A 13769-nucleotide genomic window follows, 5' to 3' on the forward strand; every position below is an offset into this window, starting at 1 on the left:
CATTAACGCTTCAGACCAAGGCAGAAGAGACTCAGGAAATAACTTGGCTTAATAAGCATAAGTATAATGTAAATGTTGACTGGTGCACTGATTTGTGATATTAATCTATTCCAGGAGGCAATCATTATATGAAAACATAGTTAAGTAAGCTCAATTGCATATTAAAATACGATCATTTGCTTTAGACCATTAATTGGATCATGCACACAAAATTTAATTTTATATTGTAACCTTGGTTAAGAAATGCAAGGAAAATCGGCAAATTAAAACTAAACATTTTTTTAAGCAGACTTGAGAGCTTAATATGATTATAGGAGCTGATTTATGGTAACTTGTGTGGATGTGGTGATGATTTCTTGTTAAATACGAGTGAATATCGGTATTAGCATGAAACCTGGATGTTATTTTTGATTAAAGCATACATGGTAAATATATAAATAGATGGAATGGTGTGAACATTAATTTTTTTAACTAGGGCTGTCGTGGTATCCTACAAGAAGCACCTAGTATGCATCAATTTTTTTTTAATCAAGAAAATTTTATGCAATGAGCATACAGGTAATCCCTAGAACAATATTCCATATGATACCCTGGAGGAAAAAACTGAATGAGTTTTCCTATCTCAGGAGACTTTTGTTGTTTGGAAACCTATTAGTGTGCAGTTTAGAACACATTATTAGCATGAATATACCACACGCCAGTTCATTGAACATATGGACCTAAAAACTTAGTATTGTATGCAAATATAATTCTTTCATTTTTGGCATTTAACTTTATACTCTCTGGAAAACATTGTAGTGCATTAATTTATATTTCATATTTGTGGGGTTAATTTTTGTGAAGTGCTAATCATTTTTCCTGGCCATTTCAACATATCCCAGTATGCATAGGCCACATTCTTACAGCACCATTTAAAATACAGTTCATGCTTAATTACATCATTGTACACATTTCAGTATTGAATTTTCCTCTTTCAAATTTGATTTCCCATGGTTAACTATTTGGCTCAGTCTTGTAATTTTCAATGCAGAAGTTAATATATAAATGAGATTATACACTTGGTAATTACATTATACCTAATGTGGCTTGTAATTACCCATTTAGAAGATGAGGTCTATGCCTCCCATATTTGTTCATAATTTCACTTTCCAGCTGCTACATAAACCAGTTTGATATGGATAGTGGTGTTAAGTACTACACTGAACTAGTTCCTCTCATGAAGGCTTTGTCATAATTGGACAGGAAAAATAAAGTTCCTTGTGGAATATTGTTATTTACAGAGTTAAAAATTAAATAATTCATCAAGTTCTCCACATGTTGCATTTTTCAGTAGTGTAGGTTGAAAATAACTTTTATGTCACTTATGTCATTATTTTTTATTAATTGTCACTAAATAAAAACTTTATTTTCCTTTAATTCTTGGTTATGATATTGTTACTGCAGTACTAACAAAAAGGTTCTTGTGATAAGATTATGTATGAAATGATTTAAATGACCAAAATATTGTGAACCAATGAAAAGGGAAAATCGATGAAAACTGAAATTAACTAGTAGTCATAGTTATGATTCCACCTAAATATACGCCCACAATTTGGCTAAACAAATCACGAAACATATTTCGGCTTAAATGCAAAGCTAAGAGAAGGTTCTTAGTTCTCGTTTTCAATAAATTGTAGGGCATAGTTTCCCTTAAAATCATCTGAGACTTGTATATTTTCCACAAAGTAAATGCCATACTGCGTTCATTCTATTCTCTTCAGTTGTGAATATCCAGCAATTTTAATTGCTTATCCAGTTGGCCCTTGCTATTTATGGTTTTTCTGTCTGTTATATTTACAAACACATTAATTCCATCTCTGCCTGTCCCTGTTTCTTGCTGTAAGACTCTTTCAGCATTAAAACTACATTTAATCAAGTAGTGCTGTCATTTTGATTTTAAAGGGCTCATATTTTGTTTTTGAGTTCCCAGAGCCGTGTGGATACCAAGTGAAGTATGGTCATGCCTATGCTTTTAGAATTAGTTCCCAAGGAATTGCGGTAGATGCCATTTACATAAACACCTTCAAATGATGTACACACTTAACATTACCCTTCTATTTTGTTAACCATGATTGAGTGTAAGGTAGTAAATGTTTTTCCAGGAAATACTAGTGTACAAAATTTCAATGTGCAGTGTCCATCCAAAACCTAATTTAACCAGTAGAATGCCAAAAATAATAACACCCTACATTATGTTGTTTGTTCTGTAGTAAACATTTCAAGTGACCCCTAAACTAAATAATTTTCTGTGAGATACATGGAAATAGTAACATGTTTGATATTCCTGTAGAAAGCGTAATAGAATTTCACTGAAAAGTAATCATATTTGACTAATATTAAAGTTAAGCAGATGGATTTGTGAGATTGCAACATCGCGCATCAGGAATGAGTTATGTACTACCTTTTGATATAAACTTCCAAATTCTTATCAAAAAAGATAATAGGCTTCCAATGTACCATTACAATCTTGATACAATTACTGTATAATTTAACTAACTTCAATTTCCGCTAAAACCACTGAAGTAGGAGTAAGGGGGCAGAGGACCAATATATTCTCTTATATCATGTTTTGAGTTTATTCTAAGAACTGTGAGAGATATCACATCAGTTACTTTTTAACAGAGTCGTCTGCTGAAAAGCATAGAAATACAGAAATTTCACTGTAAAAATCGTTTGCCTTGACTGGGACTCGAACCCCTTGATTTTGTGCTGAGTGCTCTTGCCAGTTACCTAAGAAATTCACACGAGTGGGAGGATGCCTTGCTAGATCAATTGGGTAAAGCATTCTGCTGGACATCAAGGGGATCTCTTTGAGCACCAGTCAAAGCAAATGATTTTCAACTGTGAAATTTCTTCATTTCAATGCTTGTGAGTTTATTGAGTTCTGCTTATCACATATACAGTGAAACCTTATCATCTAGAAATTAGTCGATAAAATCACATAAAAATGATAAATTGATTTTCCATTTTTACTATCTATATTAATACGCATACCATCATCTGAATTAGCTATTTCTTCAATGGACGGAATTAGGGTACTGAAAATGCATTGGTAATGATAATAAGTAAATTGTAATTTTTGAAGTTATTTTAATAAATTTCAATTCTTTGTTCTACTAAAGATAACTGATGAAGTAGTACTCTTTATTTTGTTATTTTAATCAAAGAATATGGCTTAACTTATTCTAAACTTATAACATTGAACTGAAACTTCTCTCATGGGAAAGCCAAAATCTTCTGCTGAGGTCAGAATGCTCAGTATGAAGCAATAAAAATTGCTTTTCTTTCAGTTATTCTTGACAGTTTCTGTTACCTTTTTGACGCTTGGTTGTGGCTGTCACATCTGTCGTTTCCCTTTGTTGGAGTTAAGCATCTGCTTATCCCAATGCATTTGTTATGTTCTTCAAAGTAATTTCCTTTGTGAATTATATGCTATAGTGTTACTCTTTGAAGATTCGATGAAGTAATTGGTGGAAAGATGTATTGTTTTTTTTTACTTCAGTGATAATGGACTGCCACAAAGTTAAGCCTAAAGTTATAGATATATCTTTGGAGATTCTCAGAGAACACGTGGCCATTTGTGGGTTTGTTAAAATTCTCATGATGGATGCATACTTTGTACACTGTGGTATAGCAGTAAATTATCTTCTAAAGTATTATCCTATGAATGCAGGCTGTTTTTTTTCTCATACTTACATTCAACATGTCACTCATTGGTCACCGTTTGCTCTTAACTACACATGTATTACACTCTTATGCTAGTTGAGAAATTGAATTAGAAGGGGGAAGTTGGTGCTCAGAAGTTATCAATTCAAATTCATCTTCCTGGTAAAACACCCCATTAATATCAAGGGCCTACTGTAAATCTGTTTTTTATAAATAGGTTTTTAAGTTTTTTGTATGCTAATGTTTTACCTCTAGAATTTTCTAGCAAACTCAAATCTAATTAAATCTCATTCCAAATAAGTGGCATGCATTCGGTCAAAAAATGTATTGAATGAAAATATTTCGCATAAACTCTTTGTTGTTTTCCTGATCAGCATAAGTGAAGCTGTTCTAGAAATGAAAGAAAGGATAAAAATGCTGTCAGGGGATGGTTCACAAAATTCTTGTAAAATTGGCCATTATTAAACAAAAGAGACTTGTACATATTTGTGGCTAATTGCACTTCACTCCCAATCGTGACTTATTTATATTTGTAAAAGTGAGAGGTTTCTTCATGGAAGCAAATTTGTTGATGGGCTCATTTGTGTGTGTGTGTGTGTTTGCTCATGCGTGGGATTGCATGACGACACAAAAAAGGGCCCCCAGTTGAAGGATCACCAGCGCATCCACACTGGCGAGAAGCCGTATGCTTGTGGAGTTTGCAACAAGATGTTCGCTCGGCAGTCAACCCTGTGGAACCATCGTCGAGTGCACACCGGGGAGAAGCCGTACCGGTGCGAAGTCTGTGGCATGGCTTTCTCCCAGGTGAGAGTCTTTCTTGGAGCCGAACAGTCACTTTCATTACCCATTTGCTGTAAAGGAACAAGTGCATTTCCCCTTGCCCAGCATCCCAAAATTCTTAGAATCCATAAAAATTGGCTTCATGGTCAAGGACTACAGAAGACCTGATTAATGTGTAAAGAAATTGTTGAGAATTTTTATTACTTTCATTTCATTAATTTAGTGGTGCCCAAGAATCAATTTTTGTGATTTGGGTTTAACCATAGTCAAAGGTTGGTGTAATAGATGGGAGAGTAGAGTTTGCTCTTTCCATAGCCTTAATGGCATATGCAGTCAAGAAGCCTATATCTTTCCCTCCACCGGCACGATTTTTCAGATAAAACTGGTAGCCAGAAAATGATACCACCTGAGTTGAGGATGTTCAGAGGTGTTGCTTTATAATCCTGGGATTTAACTCTCAGTAGCTCAGTGGACTTTTCAGTAAGAGACCAAGCTGGTCACAGTTGGGTACCAACATTAAATCCACTGTGTCTTAGCCATAAATAATTGTGAAAAGTAGAGGAATTTTTATTTAGAATATTGATAACTAATGATTTGTAGAATTCAGAGTTGATTAAGAATGATCTGAGCATTGAATTCCTACTTACTGGTATCAGAAAAACCTGGGAAAGTTTTGGAACCATGTAGGGAGAATAAGGAAACTCTGAAAATGAAAGATATTGAATATCATAGAGTGGTTTCATATTTTTTGTTCACTTTTACATTATGCTTAATTTTTTCAACAACTCCTGATGAATTTTCCAAACTATTTATTAAATTACCTTCAATAAGTCAGCTGGTGAAGGTAGTAGTTGATGCAATTGGAGAATGAGGTGTAGTGGAAGCGGCTTAGGAGGATATTCAAAGAATTGGCAAATGTATATGGCTTACGAATACTAACACTAAGTTTAGGCTTTCTATCATAATCATTATGATTGTATGTATTGTAGAAGTTTTCTAAATATCATTTTATCATAAATTATATCCTGAAAGTATGCTAAATGTAAAGAAATTGTATAATATTTGATGAAAATATCTTGAATTGCTCGTGCTTTTCTAAAATTTGAGTGAAATAGAATTATTATGCTTCAACTCTCACAAACCAAGAGAAACCACACCTTGGCTAAGTTTTCACAACAGCATTAAACATTTGAAAATGCCTTGGATATAATTTCATTCAGTGAATTGTTGTGCTAGATAGGTACTACCATTTTCCAATGTGATTCCTCTTTCACAAAATCTTTTCATTGAGAATGTAGGCACTAGGTAGTTTTTATTGGGCAAAAAATGTGACTCATCATTAATTTGCTCGAGTGAATGAGTACATTGAACAATTAAAGCCAAGTTTAACTAGGGGATTTGTTAAGAACAAATTGAGTAGCTTCAGGCGTGATGTGGTGGAAGTAGAACATGTTGAATAACTAATCGAAGCACTAGTCCACTTGATAATTTTTTTTAATTTTACAACTGGATGATGTATTACATCATCATCAGGTAATGGTGTAAAACATCGAAACCCAGTCGTAAATTTAAAAAAAAAATTTTTATAAAATGGAAAAGTGCTTTGATCAGTTATTCATAATGGGGATTTGTTGTTAATCCTCACACATGTATTTATATCGTGCAAGTTACCCATTACCTATTGTGGTAATGCAAGCACTTATCAAAAACGATGAGAAATAAGTGAAGGTGTTAAGGGCCTGGACACCTTCGTATCTCTCCATGTTATAATTTTTGTGTTCAGAGGTGTTGTCAGTGTCAACTGTACTTAATCTACCTTTTGCAACTTCATTTTAGCTTCATCTTATTTTTTTGTTTTTTATTATTAAGGTCATTGCAACTCTAGTACTATACAGGGTGTGTTCCAAAAGTAATGCAATTATTTTTTAGGTGATTTATTGAACAGATTTGCACAACACTTAAAATTCTTCAAAGCACTGTCCTTGGGCCTCTACACATTTTTGCTAGCGACTATGCCATGACAGGCACAAGCCCTGGAATGTATCTTCGGGGACCTCTTGCCAAGTCTTCATCATGGCTGATTGGATCCCTTATATTGACGAAAAACGGGTTCCTTGAAATGCTGCCTTAATCTGAAGGAACAAAAAGGAGTCTGCTGGGGTAACGTCAGGACTATAAGGGGGGCGGGTCAGAGCTGGTACTGGGTGTTTGGCCAGGAACTGGTGGACTCATAGTGGGTTGTGGCAAACACCTTGGGCACGAGCTTGGCGCACACTTTCCTCATTGCTCAATCTTCAGTAACAATGTGAAACACAGCAGTAGACGACAAGTTCAGTTCACTGGCCACCATCTTGATAATCGATCAACAGGCAGAGTTCAACAATTGTCGAACACGAGCTACATTGCTGTCGGTTTTGCTGGTTGATAACCGCCCAAAGCATCATTTGTCGTGAACCTCTTCCCAGCCCTCCTTAAAGGCCTTTAACGACATCAAAATTTGTGAGGAGGACAGAGCAGAGTCCCTGTAAGCCTCGTGAATCACTTTGTTAGTCTCCTGAAGAGATTTTTTCAGTTCAGCACAAAGCATAGTAATCAGGTAATGTTGCTCAATTGTCTTCCATTTTTTTCGTAATATGGTCTGCGTGCAGAGGTTTGTAATGACTGACATCCTTCCGCTTCCACAGCTTTGAGAGCACTGAAACCGGTTTCACATCAAAGCTTAGCCCCCCCCCACCTACTCCAAGTGGATCTATCCCACTCCGACCAATAGGAGCGGCATGGGAAATTCAATTGCATTACTTTTGGAACGTACCTTCTATGTATTAGGTTTTAGTAAGATGATGTAGTTAACAATATGTCTGAAATAAATGTATTGCTATATGCTGTAGACATGAAGAATATAATTTGTTAGGAAGGTGCTATGTTTTTGATGAGTCATTTTATTAATATCCTCGTAGTCATTTTTCAGACCTTGAGGTCAAGTTCTCAATCCATCAAGAATTATGAATGCCATTCAAACCTATGAATTAATAGTACCGTTAGTGAATAACTAATTACCAAAAGTTAATGTTAGTATGTGCTAATCTTGTTAAACCACCAATAGAAAATTCTTACGTAGTTACAACTGATTTGAAATTAGAGGAACAAGTCGTAATTTTATAGACTGCATAATGTGAGTATCATCTTCAATTTGATTCCAACTTGTTTCACATGCTCTCATATTACATATCATGTACTGTATCACAATGAGACAAAGTAATTGTACTTAAATTATCTAAATTCAGGGATTGTCATTAGGTTTGGTTGTCAATGTATATTATGAGGCAAGAGTTTATTGTCTGGGCTGAAATGAAATAGTTTTCATTGTTTTCTCTGCTGCATAAATTATCATTAAATTTGTTTCATATTCCATGTTAAAATTTGATGCTTTTTGTCTCCATGAATGCTGGTAGACTGTAGTCAATATTCCTCGTGAATTGTTTTGAAATGGGTGTCTCGTTATTCAGTGTGTGTCACATGCTGATGTTTGAAGTACCCACCAATTATAAATGATTCAACCCATATTTGTTTTTTCTGTAGCTTAGAACAGTAGTTCAGAAAATCTATACAAAGTATGGCATCTATGCTTCACACTTAAAAATGGGGAAAAGCTGTCTATTCATTAGGTCTAATTCACATGATAATTTTTTTATACGGCAAATATCGTATTCATCATTTATCCATAAGCGGACATTACTTATTAAATTCATTGTAACCTCGTTCAACAAGCATAATTTGTTCTGGGATATTTCTCGTAAAGTGAAACATTCTTTTGAAACAATTCTTCTTCATAAGTTAATGTGAAGTACGGCTTTATGTTCCATGCCAAAAATAATAAATTATGTACAAGGTTAATTGAAAGAAAATTGTATAAGCATTGTTTAGAATCATGGATCATCTTCATCTTTTCTTCTGTTGTGGATTGAACCTACCTGGAAAGCAAGCTTGATTTGTTAAATCAAAAAAGAATCTAAATGGTTTGAATTATGATACATAGCTAATTCTTTTTTTCTAAAAAGTTGTCTAGAGACATCTGTTTTTGCCGACCATGATTTCCACATCACATTTAGCCTGCTCTTCTGGACGTAACACTACTTCAAGGCTCATGAGGTTTCTGAATAGTAGACGAGCAGGGGGTCAATTTAAAAATTGTATTTTGTATTGGCACAGGATAGTGGTGTGAGACAACCTTTCATTGGCTTGTAGCCAAGTAGTGCATTCTCCTCTGCTGTTATATAGGTTCACTTTGGCATCTTCTTGCAGAAAAGACCAGTCTGATCACGATTAAAAACCTGTTACAGCAGGTAGCCATCAGAATGTACCAGCTTCTTGAAGTCACCAATGAAGTTACCTGCTGCCTTTGAGTCTAAACTTGCTACTTCACCTTGTGTCACAATGCCAAGTATACCAGTTATTCTCTTAAAACTTCTCCAACCATGCACAGCTCTCCGTCAATACTTCTTTGGCCATTGATGATCCTGGTGTCTTCTTAATGAAGTTGGGGAAAATCATTGTCACCTTCTCACAATTGGTATTCTCATTAATAGTGTCACATTGCAATTGCTCTTTGTTTATCCATGTTGAAAACAAACTTTCAACATTGTTGATAGTACACATCTGCTTCATAGATATTCCTGTCACACACTGTGAAGTATCTATCTCCTTAACTTTTGGTCCATGTTTCTGGGGATGGTGCAAATCGATGTCAGCCATTTGTATGTGGGTGCTAGATCAGTCATACATCTCATCTTCACTTTTCAATAATTATAAATTTCACTCTCTATGTTATTTTTCTTTTATGCCTTTCTTCTTGCACCATTTTTTCAGGTGCATTTAAAACTGCCTAAAATATTAAACTTTGAACAAAAAAATCACAAGTAATGTCTGAACACAAGTTTGGAAAACTGTGTGATCTATACTGATGCTACTGGAACGAGAGCTGAACCAAACTGAAATAGTAGGCAAGCTATCACTCTAGGAATTCCCCTCTTCTCATCAAATGTTATCTGAAAAGTTGCTCGTTAAGCGAGTCATTTTTAGTCAAAATGATTTTGCTCAATATTGGAATTACCAACTATGCAGGCTGCTCATTTAGCAAGGTTCTGCTTTATACCAAATATATTATCGATTTTTCTGGTGTTTTAGTTTTCTGGTCACAGTGTTGAGAATTATTGTGACCCAATTACTATTAGTTGTTCCCAATGTCAAAATAATGACAAAGTTACAATAATATAGTATGATCATGATTCTCTATTCTAAATGGCATTTTGCTACTCCCACCTGTCACAGTGGAATTGGGCTATGATAATTGCAATACTATTTTCTATAATAAACCAGTGCTCAGTTCATACTTCCATTAATTTTTTTTATATTTTCCGAGTCATTGGTTGGACCCATGAACATACATTTTTTTCACACATTTTGTTGGTTCATGAAATGAAGATTAAATGAAGGGGCTGAAAAAGATTAGGAAGGAAGAGATTTATGTTACCTCTATTGTGCTTTGTTGTCATTCACAAAGTTCATCCATGCATTAGACAAATAGGAAGGGAGATATTTATATTAGGGGCAATAAATTGAATTATTCCCATGATGGAGGTTTGGATAGTTTTTTCATCTGAGAAAGGGCTTTAAAATAAACTACAGAATGCAGGTATCATCCTTTATGTTATAATTCTTACACTTTGTTGTGATATGCCTTAACACAATATTCACTTATTTTGCTTGAATAATTTCCCTTTGGTAAGCATAAGATCTTATTTTAAATGTTTTGATTCTTTCCGATGTTTTAAATGGCTATTGATGTCAGTGCTAAGAATGCAGTCATAGGGAATGGTTGACAGTCATAAATGTTCTTGGTTACAATTGAATATTTCCATTGCAGATGAATGTTTATCAAATAATTAAATTTGTATGATTGTCTTTTGTCAGTGTTATTTCTGGCCTACTCTTAACATGGGGAATTTTTGGCAAATCATATATGCAATTTTCATTTCTTTCAATTACAATAATAGTAACAACTATTGTAAAAGTGTGTAGATTTTCTTGTAATTGCTCCCTTTTAATTATAGGTTGCTATGTCCTATACTTTTGGGTATGAATATATAATGGATAAATTTCAATTTGTTAATTTATGTAAACAATGAAACCTTAAATTCATGTTTTTGATGGAACCAATGAAAAATATATGTTAATTCAAGGCTTATGAGAAATTCAGGTTGGTTGAGAAACATTTTAAAAGCTTATTATGTTATTTCACAAAACTTGAAAAGGCTAAGGTTATTATAAAACTTGGTATAATCTCTGATGTTATTACCATAATCACAAAACTTACTTGAATCTACGCTAGAATGTTGTCAATTATCTATTAGTTTGAGAGCCAATCTTAGTGAGTAGAGTATTAGCTGGTAGATTGATTAAGATAAGTAAGGTAATAAAAATTGTACATAATTGATAGGGTCAGTACAGTCAACTTAAGCAAGTAGAACATCAATATATGAAAACTTACAATATTCACCTTGATAAGATGCAGCAACATTAAGGTAACATTAGTGTTGCTGCATGGACAAAGATTAAGTCGTTTTTTGGGTAAAAAATGTTTCTTTAAAACTCTCAAATGGGGTAAATGTGCAGTTTTCTCAATATTCTTGCTATTAATTTCAAGTTCCAGAGTCGAGACATTAGGTCTAAAGATTATTGTACTTCAGAAACAAATTATATGTAGTATCAGTACCTCTTTGTTACTTTAGGAGAGTAATTACTCCATCTTTCATTTTTTTTGACACAATTAGGTTCTCTGTTTTCATTAGATAAGCAACTTTTAAATAGCTTGCAAACCCAATCAATTTAAGAAAATTATTTATGCCTAGAGGTTACATCGCAGCAAACTAATAATTTAAAGCTCTTCACTGAACCGAAGGAATCACAATTAACCAAAACACATTGATATGCATGTACTTTTCATACTCTTCCCATTTGGCTAGGGACAACTATGATAACTATTTTAGGTTGTGACAGGAATCTCACTTATTATTTCTTCTATTCTATATCCCATGCTTGTCTCTGGCTTTATCTGTGTTTTTCTGTTCCTGAGGCTTATATTATTATTTCAGGAGATCTCTTTAACCACATTCATACTTAACTTACTTAGTTTACCCCTTCACCTTAAACCATTTACTCCTTTCTCGTATATTTATTGCTTGATTCAACTCTCAGTATGAGAAATCAGCTTAGCCCACTTATTTCATAATTTGTCTATTAACTGTGTATCCAGTCGACATTCTTTCATGGGCCCCTTTTTCTCAATCTATTTCTCCCATTTTCATTACAATATATTCTAATATATCGCTTTTACTTGTCCCATTAGTCAACATTTATGTTTATCAAGTCATTCCTAAGTTTTATTCCCAGATACATACAATTTAATATACTGCCATTTTTGCTGCCACAGATAAACATTAATTTTCGTAATTTGTATCACATACTAGCTAAAACAATTTCTACTTGAAATTGCATGCATTTTAATATAATGCCTTTGTCCTACCATCTGTCACACATATCTGCAGAAATATGCAAAATTGGCTTGCTTAATCACTTGTTATCATAAGATGGAAAGTCTTATTCTAGACTCATGCTGTGTATAAGTTATTTCTGGCCACATTTGTTGTCTTTTTTGCCAACACAGATTTGGCCAATGATTAATTAATATTATTTCATCTTGTTTTTATCAATTAGTGAGGCTTCTGCAAAGCAAGTTGTAATTGTTGAAAAATGATCAGATTTTTTTAAGACTCCTTTTGCATTCTCTAAGCTCTGTCATAAATTTCAAATTGTTCCCTTGATTTCGAAGGCAGGTGTGGGTTATTGTCTTTCTCGTGTTTCTCAGTCTGTTTCCTAAGACAAACTAACATTTTAAAGAGGCCGTACATTGAAAGCAATCCTGATATTTGCAAGCAAGGATTGGATTGCTTTCAGCTTGCATGAAACTATTAAGGTTCACTGACCTACCCCCAGGAAAAGAAAATGACTCACCTCCATCTTCAATGGCATTTTTGATTATTAATTGGCAGTTAAGCTTTGTGAGTTCTTTATGGTTTGTTATTTTCACTTTATCAAAATTTAATGTACTTATTTTCTGTGTTGACAACTTCAGAAAATCTTAAGGAATGTTACAAAGAGTACTTGAAGCCTTTTGGAGTTTATCAATGCCATAACCAATTAAAGACCCTTGTTAAATCAACATTTGAGAAGAATTTTCATTACCATTTCAATCATGGCATTAGTGTAATGTGCCATCATCAAAGTGGCAGCACTTTGCTGGGCCAGTTGGTAGAGATTTTGGTGCTACACTGTATTTCTATGTTACCAGTGCTACTGTTCACATGAGGCCTGTTTAATGGGAGCCATAATATATGTGTATATACGAGGGTCATCCGGAAAGTAGTACCCGTTCATGCCGCATGAAGTGCTGACGACGCGAGTAGCCGCTGGACGAGGTCAGATAGCTTCAGTGGCTTGTCTGCCTTCTCTGAGCCAAGTTGCGTGACGCTAGCATTGCCTGTGTTGTTTCTGTGATTGTTTACAATGTTTAAAAAAATTGAGAACGCCGCCAGTTGTGAAGTGAGGGCAGTGATTAAATTCCTCAATGCAAGAAACGTTCGCCCATGTGATATTCATCGCCAATTAAAGGAGGTGTATGGAGACAATGTAATGGACGAGTCGTCTGTTCGGCGGTGGTGTCGCAACTTCAACATGGGGAGGGGGAACACACACGACGATGAGCGTTCGGGGAGACCGTCTGTCATTACAGACCAACTGGTGAGCTCAGTTGACGAATTCGTGAGGAACGATCGGCGCGTCACAATTGATGACATCTGTGAGCATTTTCCCAATGTTTCTCGAACAATTGTTCATGAAATTGTTAAACACCATCTGCATTATGCAAAAATTTGTGCAAGATGGGTCCCTCGCGTATCTCAATGAGCTGGCGGCGAAGGACTATGCAGCAGGAATACAGAAACTTGTCACACGTTATGACAAAAGCCTTAATTTGCTTGGAGATTATGTTGAGAAGTAGTTTAAAGTATCCTCTTTCAAATAAAATTTTTTATGTTTGTTAATATTTACTTTTGTGCCTTTATTTCACGAACGGGTACTACTTTCCGGATGACCCTCGTATATATATATGAGGGGGACTCAAAAGTAACGTGAATTGGGCTGCTGTGGGGAGCGAGAGTGGCAGAAGC

General features: G+C 34.7%; 1 protein-coding gene across 1 annotated transcript in view; it reads left to right on the forward strand.

The window, feature by feature from the left end:
- The window catches only part of LOC139695278 (zinc finger protein 345-like), a 97630-nt gene that overhangs the window by 64552 nt on the left and 19309 nt on the right, over positions 1-13769 (forward strand). The window contains exon 11 of the mRNA XM_071593974.1: positions 4342-4509. Within this exon, the coding sequence (XP_071450075.1) occupies positions 4342-4509 (168 nt within the window). The remainder of the gene's footprint in view (positions 1-4341; positions 4510-13769) is intronic.

The sequence above is a fragment of the Hetaerina americana genome, unplaced genomic scaffold (genome assembly GCF_022747635.1).
Source record: "Hetaerina americana unplaced genomic scaffold, ioHetAmer1.1.p SCAF_6, whole genome shotgun sequence".
Taxonomy (NCBI): Eukaryota; Metazoa; Arthropoda; class Insecta; order Odonata; family Calopterygidae; genus Hetaerina; species Hetaerina americana.